Source organism: Crocuta crocuta, unplaced genomic scaffold (assembly GCF_008692635.1).
Source record: "Crocuta crocuta isolate KB4526 unplaced genomic scaffold, BGI_CrCroc_1.0 scaffold246, whole genome shotgun sequence".
In the NCBI taxonomy this organism is placed as follows: domain Eukaryota; kingdom Metazoa; phylum Chordata; class Mammalia; order Carnivora; family Hyaenidae; genus Crocuta; species Crocuta crocuta.
The window spans coordinates 6,361,139-6,377,348 of NW_027531902.1; the positions used below are offsets into that span (position 1 = coordinate 6,361,139).

The 16,210-nt window shown below is 38.9% G+C and overlaps 1 protein-coding gene across 1 annotated transcript in view; it reads right to left on the reverse strand.

Annotated features, from left to right (window-relative positions):
* Positions 1-16,204, reverse strand: part of UBXN2A (UBX domain protein 2A) — a 54,388-nt gene extending 38,184 nt beyond the window's left edge. Inside the window, exons 1-2 of the mRNA XM_077774018.1 lie at positions 16,103-16,204; positions 4,621-4,675 (exon numbers count right to left, since the gene is read on the reverse strand). Coding sequence (XP_077630144.1) covers positions 4,621-4,661 — 41 coding nt within the window. The 5' untranslated portion in view covers positions 4,662-4,675; positions 16,103-16,204. The remainder of the gene's footprint in view (positions 1-4,620; positions 4,676-16,102) is intronic.
* Between the last annotated feature and the right edge of the window lie 6 nt (positions 16,205-16,210).

Sequence of the window (16,210 nt, forward strand, 5' to 3'; positions counted from 1 at the left end):
CTTGAACCCCAAAGAACTGTACAATACAAAGAATGAACTTAAATGTAAACTATAGTTGATAATAATGTATCAACATTGGTTCCCAACTGTAACAAATATACTCCACTAATACAAGATGCTACTAGTAGAGGAAACTGTGAGTGGGGTAGGGTGGAGGTAGGTATATGGGAACTGAGTATTTACTGTTCAATATTTATGTAAAACTCTTAAAAATAAAGTTTGTTAAAATTTTTTTAATGTTTATTTTTCAGAGAGAGAGAGAGCGAGCGAGCGAGCAAGGGGGGGGGGGGGGGGGCAGAGAGAGAGGGAGACACAGATTCCAAAGCAGGCTCCAGGCTCTGAGCTGTCTGCATACAGCCCAACGTGGGGCTCAAACCAAGGAACCGCAAGATCTTCAAGTTCGTGACCTGAGCCACAGTCAGATGCTTAGACGTGTAGGTGCCCCCAAAACAAAGTTTATTAATAATACTTTTTAAAGAGTATGAAAGACATTCCTGGACACATAAAAAAATTAGAGGTACACATTTAGTTTTTCTTTATAATTCAAGGAATCTCTTTATATTGTACTATATTAAGCTATAGTGCAGCAAAATCCACCGGCATATGAATTTACAAGCACTTATCTTAACACTGAAAACATCTAGACAATGTTATTATTTCATCTATGTTTCTACTGTCTCCCTTTCCCCTGTGCTATCCTCTTATGATACTGAAGACCCAAAAATTAAGTCCTCCATTAAGAGAAACCTCAGGCTGTACGTAGCCCCAGTCCCAATCCCAGAAAAAGCCTCAGATTGTTCAAGGCTAAAGCCATCCTCAGACCGCCCTCAGTTCAGCTAATAAAAAAGTAAAAAGAAACATTCCTATGGTCTGAGTCAAGGCTGGGAACTGCCATGTGGCCCCACGTGGGCCCTTTGAACTCACCTCATAATTGGTCATTTTCAAAGGATTCTCAAAAGTCATGATTGGGCCCCACCAAAAGTAATGAACACCTCACAGATACTGAATGGTCAAAGCTGTAATTGTAATTGGTGCTTATGTGATGATGCTACATGTACTGTAACACCCCCATCCCTTACTCTTTAAAAACCCTGTTCGCTATTGTTCTTCGCTTCACCTTGCTGCCACAACACCAGTAGGCTGGTGAGCCCCCGCTCGAGCTTGTAATAAAGACCCTTTTGTACTTGCATCGGTGCGGGCTCCTTGAGGTCTCTGGGACTCGCGATTCGGGCACAACAATACACATGTCAATACTCCTCTCCATAATGTGAAAACCAGATTATCAAAGTTGTTATAGTGAAGTAAAAAGTCTTGAAGCTTCAGGAATTCTTCTAATAATAAAAAGCATACAAGTTCAGGAAAGGGACCTTTAAACATCTGTTTTGGCTCCAGACTTTCTCATTCACTACTGCTGAATAAATAAGGTTACGAGCTAGGTGTTGTCCAAATGGGTGAAGGATCTATCTGCATCTGTGTATGCTCTGGTAGCACATAGGAAATATAGATCTTTACTATTTTAGCCTTTGAAATACTGATATACTTAGGAAATCAGTCTTCATTTTATTACTGGACTGTTATTTTTTTTAAATGTTTATTTGAGAGAGAGACAGAGAGAGAGAGAGAGACAGAGAGACAGAGAGACAGAGAGGGGTAAAGGGAGGGGGAAGGGAGAGGGAGAAAGAGAGGGAGAGGGAGGGAGGAGGGAGGGGGAGATGGGGGGAGGGACTGAGGAGAGAGAGGGGGAGAGAAGAGAAAAAGAGGCAGGAGGGAGAGAAGGAGGGGGAGGGAGAGGGAAAAAACCAAGCAGGCTCCATGCTGTGTGCACAGATTATGATCTGGGGCTTGAACTCACAAACCTCGAGACGATGATCTAAGCTGAAATCAAGAGTCAGACACTTAACTAAGCTACCCAGGCACCCCTGGACTGCTCTTTCTAACAAAATCTATCTTTGTTGCAAAAATCTCTTTGTTACAAAGAAAATTATAAAACATTCTTAATCTTTTTGTGTAGATACCTTACTAATTAATTACACTCAAAATACTGATATATATTGCAACATGAATGAAGCTTGAAAACATTGTTAAAGAAGCCAATCCCAGAAGACCACATATTGTAGGATTCCATTTATAAAATAAAAATGTCCAGAATAGGTAAATCTATAAAGTCAGAAAGTATACTGGTGGTTGTCCGGGCCAGGGTGTAGGAGAAGGAAGCACGGCTACTAATGGGTATGGTGATGTAACCGTTATAAAATTGACTGTGGTGATGTTTGCACAACTCTGTAAATGTACTAAAGTGCACTGAATTATATGCTTTAAATGGATGAATCATATGGTATGTGAATTATGTCTCAATAAAGCTGTTGGGAAGAAAAAAAGTCCTAAGTTAAAATCAGTCATTCAATTTATTTTTGTGCAAGAAAAAGTTAATATAGCAGGCCTGGCTACTGACTGCTATCCTTCGAAAGGTCTGCTTACTTCCCTTACGATTCTGGAAACAAGTTTTTTAAATTTATTTATTTATTTTGGAGAGACAGAGAGAGGCAGAGATGGAGAGAGAGAATCCCAAGCAGGCTCAATGTTATCAGCCCAGAGCTCAACACAGGGCTCAACCTCATGAACTGTGAGACTATGACCTGAGCTGAAATCATGATTCAAGACACTTAACCAGCTGAGTCACCAAGGTGTCCCTGAGTCTGAAATTTTAGTATATGACTAGCTTCCAAGAAAAACCCTAGGCTGGGCAGCTCTTTCTGCCCATGTGTCCTGTCCCTGTGCTTTAATAAACCCACCTTTTTTACACCGAAGGAGGGGGTAAAAATGAAAACAAATTAAGCTAATTTCCAATGAATTTTGGGTAGACAACAATTCAAATGCGTTGTCTTCACTTATCACTGGGAGAACTGAGAGCATCCCAGGTGATTCCACCAGGCAAGGACTCTTGAAGGCTTGTGCCTGGTTTCCTCTGATCTTCTCCCCATGTGCTTTTTTCTCTTAGCTGATTTTTCTTTGTATCCCTTCATTATAAAATATCATAGCCATTAGTATGATTATGTACTGAATCCCATGCATCCTCTCAGCAAATCATTAAACCTGGGAGTGGTCTTAAAGGCCCCTAACACAATCTTACAATTATATAGTTAGTATCAAATACACACAGTAGTAAGTAATGAGAAAGTAACAAATTGTTTAGTGGGGCACTGGGGTGGTTCAGTAGGAGCATCCGACTTTGGCTCAGGTCATGATCTCACGGTTTGTGGCTCTGAGCCCCACGTCAGGCTCCGCGCTGACAGCTCAGAGCCTGGATTCAGCTTCAGTTTCTTCGTCTCCCTCTCTCTTCCCCTCCCCTACTCATGCTCTCTCTCTGTCTCTCAAAAATAAATGTTAAAAAAAAATTCTTAAAAACATTTGTTCAGTACAGAAGCATTTACAAAGTATTTCTAAGTATGAAATAAATACTTGTCTATCTCCTTAAATGGACTATAAATGGAAGAAATTTACCTCAAGTATTTAAAAGTTTTTTTTTTTAAATGTTTTATTTATTTCTAGGAGACAGAGAGACAGCGTGAGCAGGGGAGGGTCAGAGAGAGAGGGAGTCACAGACTGAAACAGGCTCCAGGCTCTGAGCTGGCAGTCAGCACAGAGCCCGACGCGGGGCTCGAACCCACGAACCGCGAGATCATGACCTAAGTGAAAGTCGGACGCTTAACCGACTAAGCCACCCAGGCGCCCCGTACCTCAAGTATTGAAAACAAACAGCATAATACAAAAAATTTTTCATCTTAGAGAAGTCAGAATAAAATATTCTATACTGACTGACAAGAACCATAGACTTTGCACCTACCATTTATGGAGTCCCAGCTGTGGGCTCACTCTCTCTTTAAAATAAATTAAAAATAAATAAATACATACATATCTTTCAGGTATATACACATATACATATATGTACCCCACCTCTGTTTTATTTTTTACTTATTAATTTTAATTTTATTTTATTTTAGAGAGAGGGAGCACAAGCCAGAGAGAAGGGCAGAGGGAGAGACAGAGAGAGAATTCCAAGCAGGCTCCACACTCAGCACAGAGTCCGATGCAGGGATTGATCCTATGACCCTGCGATCATGACCGAGGCCAAAACCAAGAGTCAGACACTCAACCAAGAAAGCCACCCAGGCACTGTGCCTGCAATGCCCATCCTCACCCCACCCCCACCTCTGTTTAACTTAAGTTGCTCAAAGGCCAAAGAGAGGGTAAGGACAGTGAAAGGATTCAAACTTGGCTTATCTGACTCCAGAGCCATTTATACTTCCACTGTGACTCGAAGATAGTACAACCCAAGAGGCTAAAAAAGTCAACAATTACTTCAATTTCTCACTTAAACAACAGAAGTAATATGTAAACAGAGAGAAATTTAACACATTTTTATTAACAACAAAAACATTTAATAACTTTGTTAAAATCTATTCAATGCAGCTTTGAATAATAAATTATTTTAAAATATATTATCATTAGTTCATTACCTAAAAGAACCATAATGAAAACTTACAACATCAGTTAGTGAAATGCAGTAAAAATAGAAATTAAGAAGGGCATTAATAAAAGAGAAAATTCAAATTAACTTACCATTCTTCTTTTATACTTTCAAGGTTATCTACTTCTTTCATTCTCTTTTGCCTTACTGTAAAAGTAAAAATAAACATAAGCTAATGTCCTCAATCTAGTATTTTAGATACATACATTTTTATGCATGAATATACTTTAACATAAATTATTAGTTACTCCTAAAGCAGCACTGCAAGGGTCTTAAGAACCTGTGTGACCAAACTTGAAGCTCTCATTTTCATCCAGAAAGTATAAAAGTAATAAAAAATAAATTCTGGAGTCTAATAATCTTCCAACAAAAGAAATATTTCTTAAAAATGACAAAAAATTATAATGCCCTTTGGTTTAACAAACAGAAGTGAATATAACATTCTTATCCTCAGTTTTAGAATTCCTTGGGGAAGCAAACTGACAGGATGTACAGTATATAATTCATTGGCATCAATTATATTTATAATACTGTATGGCCACTGCCACTATCCATTTCCAAGACTTTTTCAACTTCCCAAAACAAACGCTGCACCCATTAAGCAATAATTATCTATTCCTCTCTCTTCCCAGTCTCTAGTAATCTCTACTCTACCTCTGTCTCTATGAATTTGCCTTATATTTCACATAAATAGAATCATACAATATTTGTCCTTTTGCGTCTGGCTTATTTCACTTAACATAAACTCACTCCGTTTTACAGCTAAATAATATTCCACTGTAGGTATATTTTGTTTACACATTAATCTGTTGATAGACGTTTGGATTGTCTCCACCTCTTGGCTATTATGAATAATTTCTTAAAAAAATTTTTTTTTAATGTTTTATTTATTTCTAGGAGAGAGAGAGAGAGACAGCGTGAGCAGGGGAGGGTCAGAGAGAGAGGGAGTCACAGACTGAAACAGGCTCCAGGCTCTCAGCTGGCAGTCAGCACAGAGCCGGACGCGGGGCTCGAACCCACGAACCGCGAGATCATGACCTAAGTGAAAGTCGGACGCTTAACCGACTAAGCCACCCAGGAGCCCCTATTATGAATAATTTCTGCCAGCAATGGACCAGGTTTCTAATTTCTCCCCATCCTTCTCAACACTTGTTGTTTTATTTTTTTATGTAATGTCTGCACCCAACATGGGGCTTGAACTCATAACCCTGAGATCAAGAGTCACATGCTCTACTAATGAGCCAGCCAGGTCCCCATACTTGCTATTTTGTTAAGTAACACCCACCCTACTAAAGTGGTAGCTCATTGTGATTAGTGGTGTTGAGCATCTTCTTCATGTGCTTACTGGTCTTTTGTCTACACTTTCATTGGAGAAAGGTCTGTTCACGTCTTTTACCCATTTTTTGTCTGTTTTTATTTTTTATTTATTTTTGCCACTGGTGTTAAGTTGCAATTTTTTTTAATGTTTGATTTATTTCTGAGAGAGAGAGAGACAGTGTGAGCAGGGGAGGGACAGAGAAAGAGGGAGACACAGAATCCGAAACAGGCTCCAGGCTCTCAGCTGGCTGCAGCACAGAGATGGACGTGGGGCTCAAACCCATGAACCATGAGATCATGACCTGAGCCAAAGACAGCTGCTTAACCGACTAGCCACGTAGGCACCCCAAGCTGCAATTTTTTTTTTTAATATTTTTAAGTAATCTCTACACCCAATGTAGAGATTGAACATGAACTCACAACCCTGAGATCAAGAGTCAAATGCTCCACCAAATGAGGCAGCCAGGCACCCTGAGTTGCATTTTTCTTGATTCACCATTTGGTTGGCTGCTGTACACCCTGGATTACTTTACAGAGTTCTAAATTGGTTCTAACAGTTGCTGTTTATTTTTCAAAGTTTGTGGGGAACATGAGCTTCAAACTGCTCATCTTACCATTTTGCTGACATGACCCTCAATTTTAATTAAAAAAATCTTAATCTGAGATCTATTTGGAACTTTGTTAGAGTGACTCCACATGAGTGTTTTTAGTTAAAAGTCCATCTTTTTCCAGGGTGCCTGGATGGTACAGTCCGTTGAGTGTCCCACTTTTGATTTCAGCTCAGGTCATGATCCTGGGGTCTTGGGAACCCTGTGTCGGGCTCCACACGGAGTGTAGAGCCTGCCTGGGATTCTCTCTTTGTCTCCCTCTGCCCCTCTCTTCTGCTCTCACTTGCTCTCTTCCTCTAAAATATAAATTCAAAATAAAAGAAAAAATAAAAGCCCATCTTTTCCTTAAAAAATACAATACAATAAAAGCCCATCTTTTTCTGACTTTTTCTTCAGACCTAACAGTATGGATTCATGGGTTTTTACTTTTCAGTGAGTTTTAAGTTATTAATATTATTTAGCTTTATGTTCCAGTTCCCAGATTTGTCCTGTGGTGGCCCCTTCAGGGTGACTTCAATGTCCTTTTGCTACATCTTCATCATTCTTTGAGCAGCTTCTTACTTTCTGGAGCAAGAAGTTGCTGCAGGATCATTTGTTCTTTCTCTGCCCCAGCCCTGGAATCAGACGTTTCTCTAAGGAGGCATGGTTACCTTTTTTTGTTGGAAAATTGTATTAAGAAACCAAGATGTGAGTGTTTGTTGCTTTTGTGTGTCAGTGCTTCCAGGACCTCTCAGTGGACAGAAGGCTTGGACTATTTTAAACATTGATCTGTTTGCTTGTTTCTTACAATTTTGTTATAAAGGCAAAACAGTAATATAGAAAGTTTGGGAAAGAAAGAAGATAATCCATAATTTTATTATTTCCAACAATAACTATTTAAACTTTTGCCTCTGTTTCTTCATATATTCAAATGCATTACTACTATATTAATAATTCTGATTTCCTGTATTTTTCATTTATGTGGTATCTTTTCCATTTGACTAAATAAACTGCTTGATAAGTATTTTAAGGACACATATTAAAAAAATGTATTATCCTAACAGACAGTTATATCATGACTGCTGGGCATTTAGTTCACTTTAAATTTTATCTAACAAATACAGCTTACTTTGTTGTTCCTTTAGATTCCTAGAAATGTGGAAAATCAGAGTCAAAAGATGAGTATTTCTACAACATGTAAATAGTATACCTCTATTTAAAAATGTAGGTACATGCAGGACAACTGGGTTGGTTGGTTAAGTGTCCAACTCCTGATTTTGGCTCAGGTCATGCTCTCATGGTTTGTGGGTTTGAGCCCTGTGTCAGGCTCCGTGCTGACAGTGTGGAGCCTGCTTGGGATTCTGTCTCTCCTCCTCTCTCCCTGTCCCTGCTTCATCTCTCTCTCGTTCTCTCTCTCAAAAATAAATAAAATAAACATAAAAAATAAATAAAATAAAAATTTAAGCACGTCTGAATAGAAGGCAAACCTGCTAATAGCCACTGAGGATCCACAAGACCCATCCTAAAAATCTCCCCCAAGTATCTCAAGGTGAATTTAATCTAGTAATTGAGGATCTGGCAGCAGCCATATAAAACCAGTCTGACTTCCTGCTGCTAATGGAGCTGGGCCCATAACCACAGCAACTTGTGTTGAGCACTAATTCCCACTTAGCCTCTGTTTTGCTAGAATTAAAGTAGGATAGTGGAATCTGCTCTGGAAAATATCCTATCATTGAAAGTTGTTTTAAAAAAAACTCTAGTTTTAATTATGAATTGACTATAAATTGATAGCAAATTTATGTGTTGGCCTTGTCACGACAAAATTGTGAAAAATTCTGTAGGACAAGGGGAAATTGAAAGGGAAGGAAAAAGGAGGAAACATAATGGGGCTGAGGAGTGAGTACAGAATACAAAGCATGGCACAGCACCTTCAAGGGCATCCCAACAGTAACTTGAGACTCTACCTTGTAGCTAGAGGGCAAGGTAGGATTCATGAAAGCCACACCATCCAAGAGAATGGCATCCAATGACTAAGGCAAACTGAATGACTCTACTATCACAAGTGAGTTATTGTACTTCCAAGACTTCTTAATCCTTCCTATAATGCTCTTCAAAATTATTCCCTAGACCTAAGGCTGTGGTGGGCAAATTCTGTGTATACAGCGTACTTTTGTTGTTCCTTTACTTTATTCAAAGGATCTTAGTCAATATTTATTAAATTAAAAAAATATACATTTATTAAATGTAAGGTACTGAGTTAGGCATTAGATTTACAAAGTAATAAACTGGACAAGAAAGTTTTTTATATCATTAATTCAATAATACCTTAAATAGATTATATGAGTAACTATAGGCATTAAAAATGCAGTCATAAAAATGATTGTTAGGGGTGACGTGGTGGCTCAATTGGTAAGGCATCTATCGGACTCTTGATTTTTTTGGCTCAGGTCATGACGTCATAGTTCGTGAGACAAAACCCCATGTCAGGCTCTGATCTGACAGTGCAGAGACTGCTTGGGATTCTCACTCACTCACTCTCTGTGACCTTCCCTTGCTCTCTCTTGAAAGAAATAAATTTAAAAAAAAAAGATAGTTAAAAATATGATAGTTAAATATACAATATTGTCAATGTTCTTTTGAATTTAGAATGTTTATTACAGTTATTAGATAAACATAAACATACCACCTCTGGATCAAGGATGAACCTGAGGTCTAAAGGGGAAAAATTATATAGTGTCTATTTTTACTTATTGTATGGAAAAAAACTGAGCTAAAACTATTAAAAGAATGTGAGAAGGCAAAGGGAGTAAACTTAAAAAAGTTAAAATGGTTATCTATCCTAATAGCAATATGAAAGGCAATGTTCAAAATTAGTAACTCAAAATGTACGTCGTTGTTAAAAAAATAAGACTGTTTATAACAGGAGAAATAGCTATGAGTTCAAAGTAGTTGTACTTAGAGAAAAGGAATGAGTGCATTTTTAGGTTTCTAACACTACTGTCTTTTAAACTATGTGTATATATTATTTTGATTAAAAAAATTAAAAAGCAGGGGCACTTGGGTAGCTCAGTCAATGAAGCATATGACTTTGGCTCAGGTCATGATCTCATGATTTGTAAGTTCAAGCCCCGCATCAGGTTCTGCACTCACAGTATCTAGCCTGCCTGAGATTCTCTCTCCCTCTCTGTTCCTCCTCCACTTGCATGCATGCTCACACTCTCTCTCAATAAATAAACTTAAAAAAAATTTTATTTAAAAAGCAGAAAATGGGTGCCTGGGTGGCTCAGTCAGTTAAAGCGTCTGACTTCGGCTTAGGTTATATCTCACAGTTTGTGAGTTCAAGCCCTGCATTAGGCTCTGTGCTGACAGCTCAGAGCCTGGAGCCTGCTCTGTGTCTCCTCTTCCTGCCCCTCCTCCATTTGTGCTATGTCTCTCTAAAATAAATAAATGTAAAAATAAATAAAAATTTAAAAAAATTAAAAAAGCAGAAAACAAATTAAAAATATATTCAGAAAACTAGAACTTCATGTTCCCTAATTTTTTCTCCTAAGACTGTCTTTGAAGTATATTTATAAAACATCTAATTGCTTCCTTTAAAAAAAAATTCCTTCCTTTCAGGTGCCTGAGTAGCTCGGTTGGTTAAGTTTCCAACTTCCAACTGCAGTTCAGGACATGATCTCGCAGTTTGTGGGTTTGAACACGACATTGGGCTCTCTGCTGTCCCCCTCTCCCAGCACCTCCCCCACTCGTGCATGCACTCTCTCCCTCTCTCTCAAAACAAATAAACTTAAAAAAAGAAAATTCTTCCCTTTCTGAGGCACCTGGTGGCTCAGTGGGTTAAGCATCTGACTCTTGCTTCTGGCTTAGGTCCTGGTCTTGTGGTCTGTGGGATCAAGCCCCGTGTTAGGCTCAGTGCATGTAGCCTGCTTGGGATTGGTTCTCTTGCTCTCTCCCTCTGTCCCTCCCCAGCTCACATGGGTGCGTGCTCTCGCTCTCTCTCTCTCTAAATGAATAAATAAACTTGGGGGGAAAAAACTCTAAAGAAATTTTCCCTTTAAAACATACAGAAAATAGGGGCACCTGAGTGGCTCAATCAGTTAAGCATCACCTTTGGCTCAGGTCATGATCTCATGGTTTGTAGGTTCAAGCCCTGCGTCGGGCTCTGTGCTTACAGCTCAGAGCCTGGAGCCTGCTTTGGATTTTAGGTCCCCCTCTCTGTCTGCTCCTCCCCTGCTCATTCACTCTGTCTCTAAAAAATAAACATCAAAATAAATAAGTAAATAAATAATAAACATACAGAAAATAGAGAAAAACATAAGCACCCATCCCAGCCATTCAGAGGTCATGAAAGTTTTCATTTAGACTTATTTACTTCTTTTTTAATAAAGCATTGTAAATTGAATACAATTTCACTTAAAAATTAAATGGTATGTCTTAAATATGTGCATCTTATTGCATATTAATTATACCTAAATAAAGTTGTTAAAAACATCAAAAATGTAGAACCAAAGATTCCAACCCTTGTGGACATTACATCCTGGTGGGGCTATCTGCTTTTCACTTGACAGTTTTCCAACATTATTTTCAACTACTCTAAAATAATCTCTTAGTTTAGATATTATCTTTATTATCTCAAAAACATAACATGTTAATTATACTTTTTTGTTCATATGTAACCTTTTTTGTGGGCATTCAAATCCTAATTATCCTTCAAGTCACAGCACTCAAGATCCATGTCTACCATAAAGGTAATATACATATTTCTAAATGTTTATTTTTGAGAGAGAAAGAGAGAGAGAAAGCATGAGAGGGGGAGGGGAGAGAGAGAATAAGCATGAGAGGGGGAGGGCAGAGAGAGAAAGAGAGACAGACAGACAATCCAAAGCAGGTTCTGGCTGACAACAGAAAGCCCAATGCTGGGCTTGAACTCAAGAACTGTGAGATCCATGACCTAAGCCGAAGTTGGACACTCAACCGACTAAGCCACCCTGGCACCCCAAGGTAAAATATTAAAACTATATTAATATTCCTCTCCTAAAGCATGTAGATTTTTGGCATTTAAATCATATGGTCTGATACTGATGACTCCTGTTGCTTTTGTGTTTTTTAGTTGCCTCTACTGGTTCCAAAATCCTTGAGGACAGGTATGGTGACTTACATATTTCGAGTTGCTTCCACAGTGCCTAACCAAGTGCAAAACAAAAAGAAGCCATCCCTAAAATATGTCACTAGGTTTCCCTTTCACAGGTTATTGCTCTCTAGCAAACTGCTAATATTTTTCATCATGTCATAGTTATAAGCTATTAATAAATTGTTTTTATTTGTTTTATGACAGCTATAGAGAATGATGAAGACCTTGTATTCAAACTGACTTGTATTGGAATACTGGGTACATCATTTTTGAGCTGAGTGACTTCATTGTTATTTACCTTCTCTAAGCTCCAGTTGTCTAAACCTGTAGCATAGGGATGACTGACATCCTACAAGCTTGTTCTGAGTAGAATACTATGAATACAATAATGTATGCTCCTTTCTCTTTACTCATCCCTCTGTCATAATCTGTTACTAGGATTGGTAAGAAACATTTTCAGGCTTTGTCTTAAGTTTTAATTTCAACACGGCTATGAAATTAGTTTTGATTTCACTAATGAAACTATTAAAATGTTTATGTATTTACTGAACCTTCCACCACTGTGCGCAAGGTACTGGTTTAGAACTAATGAAAGAAGGGTTAATGGGACAGAGTCTCCATTATTGGAGAGTTTACAGACTAACAAGAAGAAAAAAATATACTGAATTGCTAATTGCAAACATGGCATAGACTTATGAAGCAAAAACTGAATCTAAGATAGACATAAAGGCATCGGTATTTCAGGTATTTCCTACCATAAATTAGTAATATGTAAATAAGCCATGTAAAATCTATTTATATCAACTGAGTGAGCTTCTACAATCATCATAGTCATGGGACACAAATGAACTGAAGTCATGTACTATACTACAGAGAACTTAAAAAGCCACCCGACAAATGTCTAAGTCACCAGCATGAAGCCCAGTTATCAGAAGGGACAGATGAATAGAATTTCCCTCATTTTGCTTCAGTTTACTTCCAATTAGTACCACTACCATCTTATATTTGTATTATGTATCACAGTTTACCAAACACCTTCCCAATTATTATCCCACTTACTCCCAACAACTGCAGTTATAAAATCAGTCAGGAGACAGAGTAGATTGAGCTTTTTGGAACATATCCACTGAAAGGAAAATCCAGTCAAAATAGATTTAGACTACTAAGAAAAACAGTATTTTTAATGTATACATTAAAATTCAAATATAAAAAATTTGCATATTACCGATTTTACTTTTGTTCTGTAAACATACATGACAGGCTACATTTTTTTTTTTTTTAAGATTAAGGTTTTTGTATCAAGATGTTATACCACTGGGTATACTATCTTTAGGTAGAAGCTGAAGTTTCTCCTTAAGAGTAAAGCCATTCCTGTCATTAAACACAGGGCAAAGGAACCGATGGGTCACATTTCCATGGGTTCCTTTTACTTAGCTCTTCCATGGAATGAAAGTAGGTCTCCGAACCCTTAAGAGCAAACTAACTATGGTAGCATCAAAATCAAACACTTTAAAAGATGGTTTATTTGTGAATTTAATGAATTCTAGTTAACTATTAAATAATAAAAACTCAAATTTTTTTAAATATTTTTATTTATTTCTAGGAGAGAGAGAGAGAGAGAGAGACAGCGTGAGCAGGGGAGGGTCAGAGAGAGAGGGAGAGACAGACTCTGAAATAGGCTCCAGGCTCTGAGCTGGCAGTCAGCACAGAGCCTGACGCAGGGCTCGAACCCACGAACTGCGAGATCACGACCTAAGCAAAAGTTGGACACTTAACCGACTAAGCCACCCAGGTGCCCCTAAAAACTCATAAATTATGGGAAGTTTGAGCTTATCTTAGTTGTAATCATAGTACTTGAAAAAATACATATTTGTTTTCTAGAAAAATTGTTAATCTGGAAGTACTTTGCTCCCAAGGACCAAAGTGATAGTGAAAAAGTAATTTAAATGAGAAATCCTAGGGAAAAGGGGACACTTTGGCAGAGATTGTCAAGGTCATTGAGGCAGCCATCCTTTGATATCAAGACATTCTCATTCCAGGGCTCCATACTGAAGTGTTATCCACCTTGAAATACCCAGCTCAAATACAATTCCTTTAGAAAGCCTTCCACAATTACTCTGAAAGATGTAAACATAAAATTATTAACAGAGAGAGGAGAAATCAGCTCTGTACCCTTAGAACAGATCCTATCTTCACAGTCACAATTCTAGGCCCACATATTACCTCTTGGTGGTTTTCTCCCATCCATTCTTATCCCCATCCAATGCAGCTTCTACGGTTTTCTTTTTTTTCCTTTCTTCCAAGTAAACTCTACTCCTAATAGGGGGCTCAAACTGACAACCCTGAGATCAAGGGTCCCATGCTCCGTATACCATGAAGTCAGCCAGGAGCTCCCAGGGTGGACTTTTTAAGATACAAATTTGACTGAGGGGCACCTAGCTGCTCCCTGGTAGAGCATGCAACTCTTGATCTCGAGGTTGTGAATTTGGGCCCCACGCTGGGTGTGGTGTATTCCTTAAAAAATAAAATCTTAAAAGAAGATTGAAAAAGAACATTGACTGAAACTTACCTGTTTAAAACTCTTCAATAACCACCCCACATTCTTCAAATAAGGTCCACCTATTTTGGGTAATATTACAGAGGAGTTCACTGTAATACATTTCTCTCACTACATTTGAGTGGTTTGAAAATTCTGCTATGAAAGTTTAAAAGAGGGGTGACTGGGTGGCTCAATCGGTTGGGTAGCTGACTTCAGCCCAGGTCATGATCCTGCGCTTTGTGGGTTCAAGGCCCATGTCGGGCTCTGTGCTGACAGCTCAGCGGCTGGAGCCTGCTTCAGATTCCGTGTCCTTCTCTCGGCCCCTCCCCTGCTCACCACTCATTCTCTCTCTTTCTCAAAAATAAATAAACATTAAAACAAAAAAATTTTTTTTTAATTTAAGAAAAGAAATAAACAGCCAGTCCGAAATCCCTAACACTGCTTAAAATACCTGGCATCATCTCTCTGGCTCCCTTTTGCATTCTATACTCGATCCAACTGCTGTGACCTTTCAGTTAACTTCCCTAGCCTCCTTCAGTGAAATAGATTCCACTTTCTTCCCTCCTTTGGGAGTCACTTTCACCTAATTCCTATTTACCTATAACATCCTAGCTAAAGACTGCTTTCCTATGAAAACTTTAACAGACTTCTCCAGCTGGTTATCCACTTGTTACATATTCTCACAACCTGCTACATTCTTTCTAAGCTTCTATCTTGGTTTATTGGTATTTATAGTTGGGCCTTGATCAATATAGGTATGAGCTATGCAGGAGTATTTATATGCAATTTTTTTGATACAGTACATTACTGTAAATGTATTTTGTCTTCCTTATGATTTTCTTCATAACATTTTCTTTCCTCTAGCTTACTTTATTGTAAGAATACAGCATAATGCATATAATACACAAAATGTGTGTTCATGATTTACCTTATTGGTAAGGCTCTCGGTCAACAGGTTATTAGTAGTAGTTAAGTTTTTGGGCAATCAGAATTCATAGAGATTTTCCACCGTGTGGGGGTTGGCACCCCTAACACTCCCACCATTGTTCAAGGGCCAACTGATACTTGTGTGATTTGCTGTTTAATATGTTCTCCCCAATGACAATGCAAAGTTCATAAAGCAAAATCTATAGAGGTCACCATCTTTATTGTGGGCACTCACCATACAGTAGGTGCTAAGAAATTCTCAATGATAAATTAAGTAATTAACATTAAATATTGTGTAAGGTATCCATGTATTTATCACAGTAGCAGGGCTAAGAGTCAGTACTCAATAATTTGTTAATACCATATTCTGCCCTGTATCATTACTTGCGTGCTTAATCACTCCCTCCATCCTGCACACCATTCTCACTCGTTTTTGGATGCCAACACCGCCTAGCACTAACTTCAGTGTTATAAATAGGTGCTCACTACTCACTGACTTTAACTGCCTTTAAAATCAATAGGCCTTTCAGCATATTTACATAGAAGGCACAACATCAACCTAAAGAGCTTTCCCCGTTAAAAACTAAACTAATTCAAAAACGTATACACACTCCCCGAACAAAACTGAGCCATGACTTTTACAAAATGTCACACTTCACAGTTCCACACGGACATCAAAAAAGACTGTCCGTTTCCTAGGTTGATTTTTCCATCACCTCAAATTAAGTACGAAGTCGAGGTTGGACACCACTCTAACGTTCCCTTATTGCTAACAAGAAACTGAGAGTAAAACCGAAAAAGACGCACACACAAAATGAAACCTCGGAAACAGCGAACACGAAACCTACAAAAGAGTGTTGCGGGAGACTGGTAACGAAGCCACCGAGGAAATGGCCACCCCAAACAAACGCGCCTGGTATTTCTGCACAGTGCTCTGGCAGGGCACGTCTCTGGAAAGGCAGGCATGTTAACGCGCCTCACTCGAAGTTTCCCAGCGCCGTCAGAACGGAAGTCCTCCGCCGTGCTTGCCCGTAGGAAGCAAGCGCGGGCGGCAGGCCCGAGTCGCGGCTCACCTGAGCCGGCCAGGAGTCTCGCCCCGGCCGCCGCCAGCGTCGCCGAAACCGTCCGGATCCTGGGCCCACCGAGCCCAACACCGACACAAGCGCCACAGCTCAGCCAGA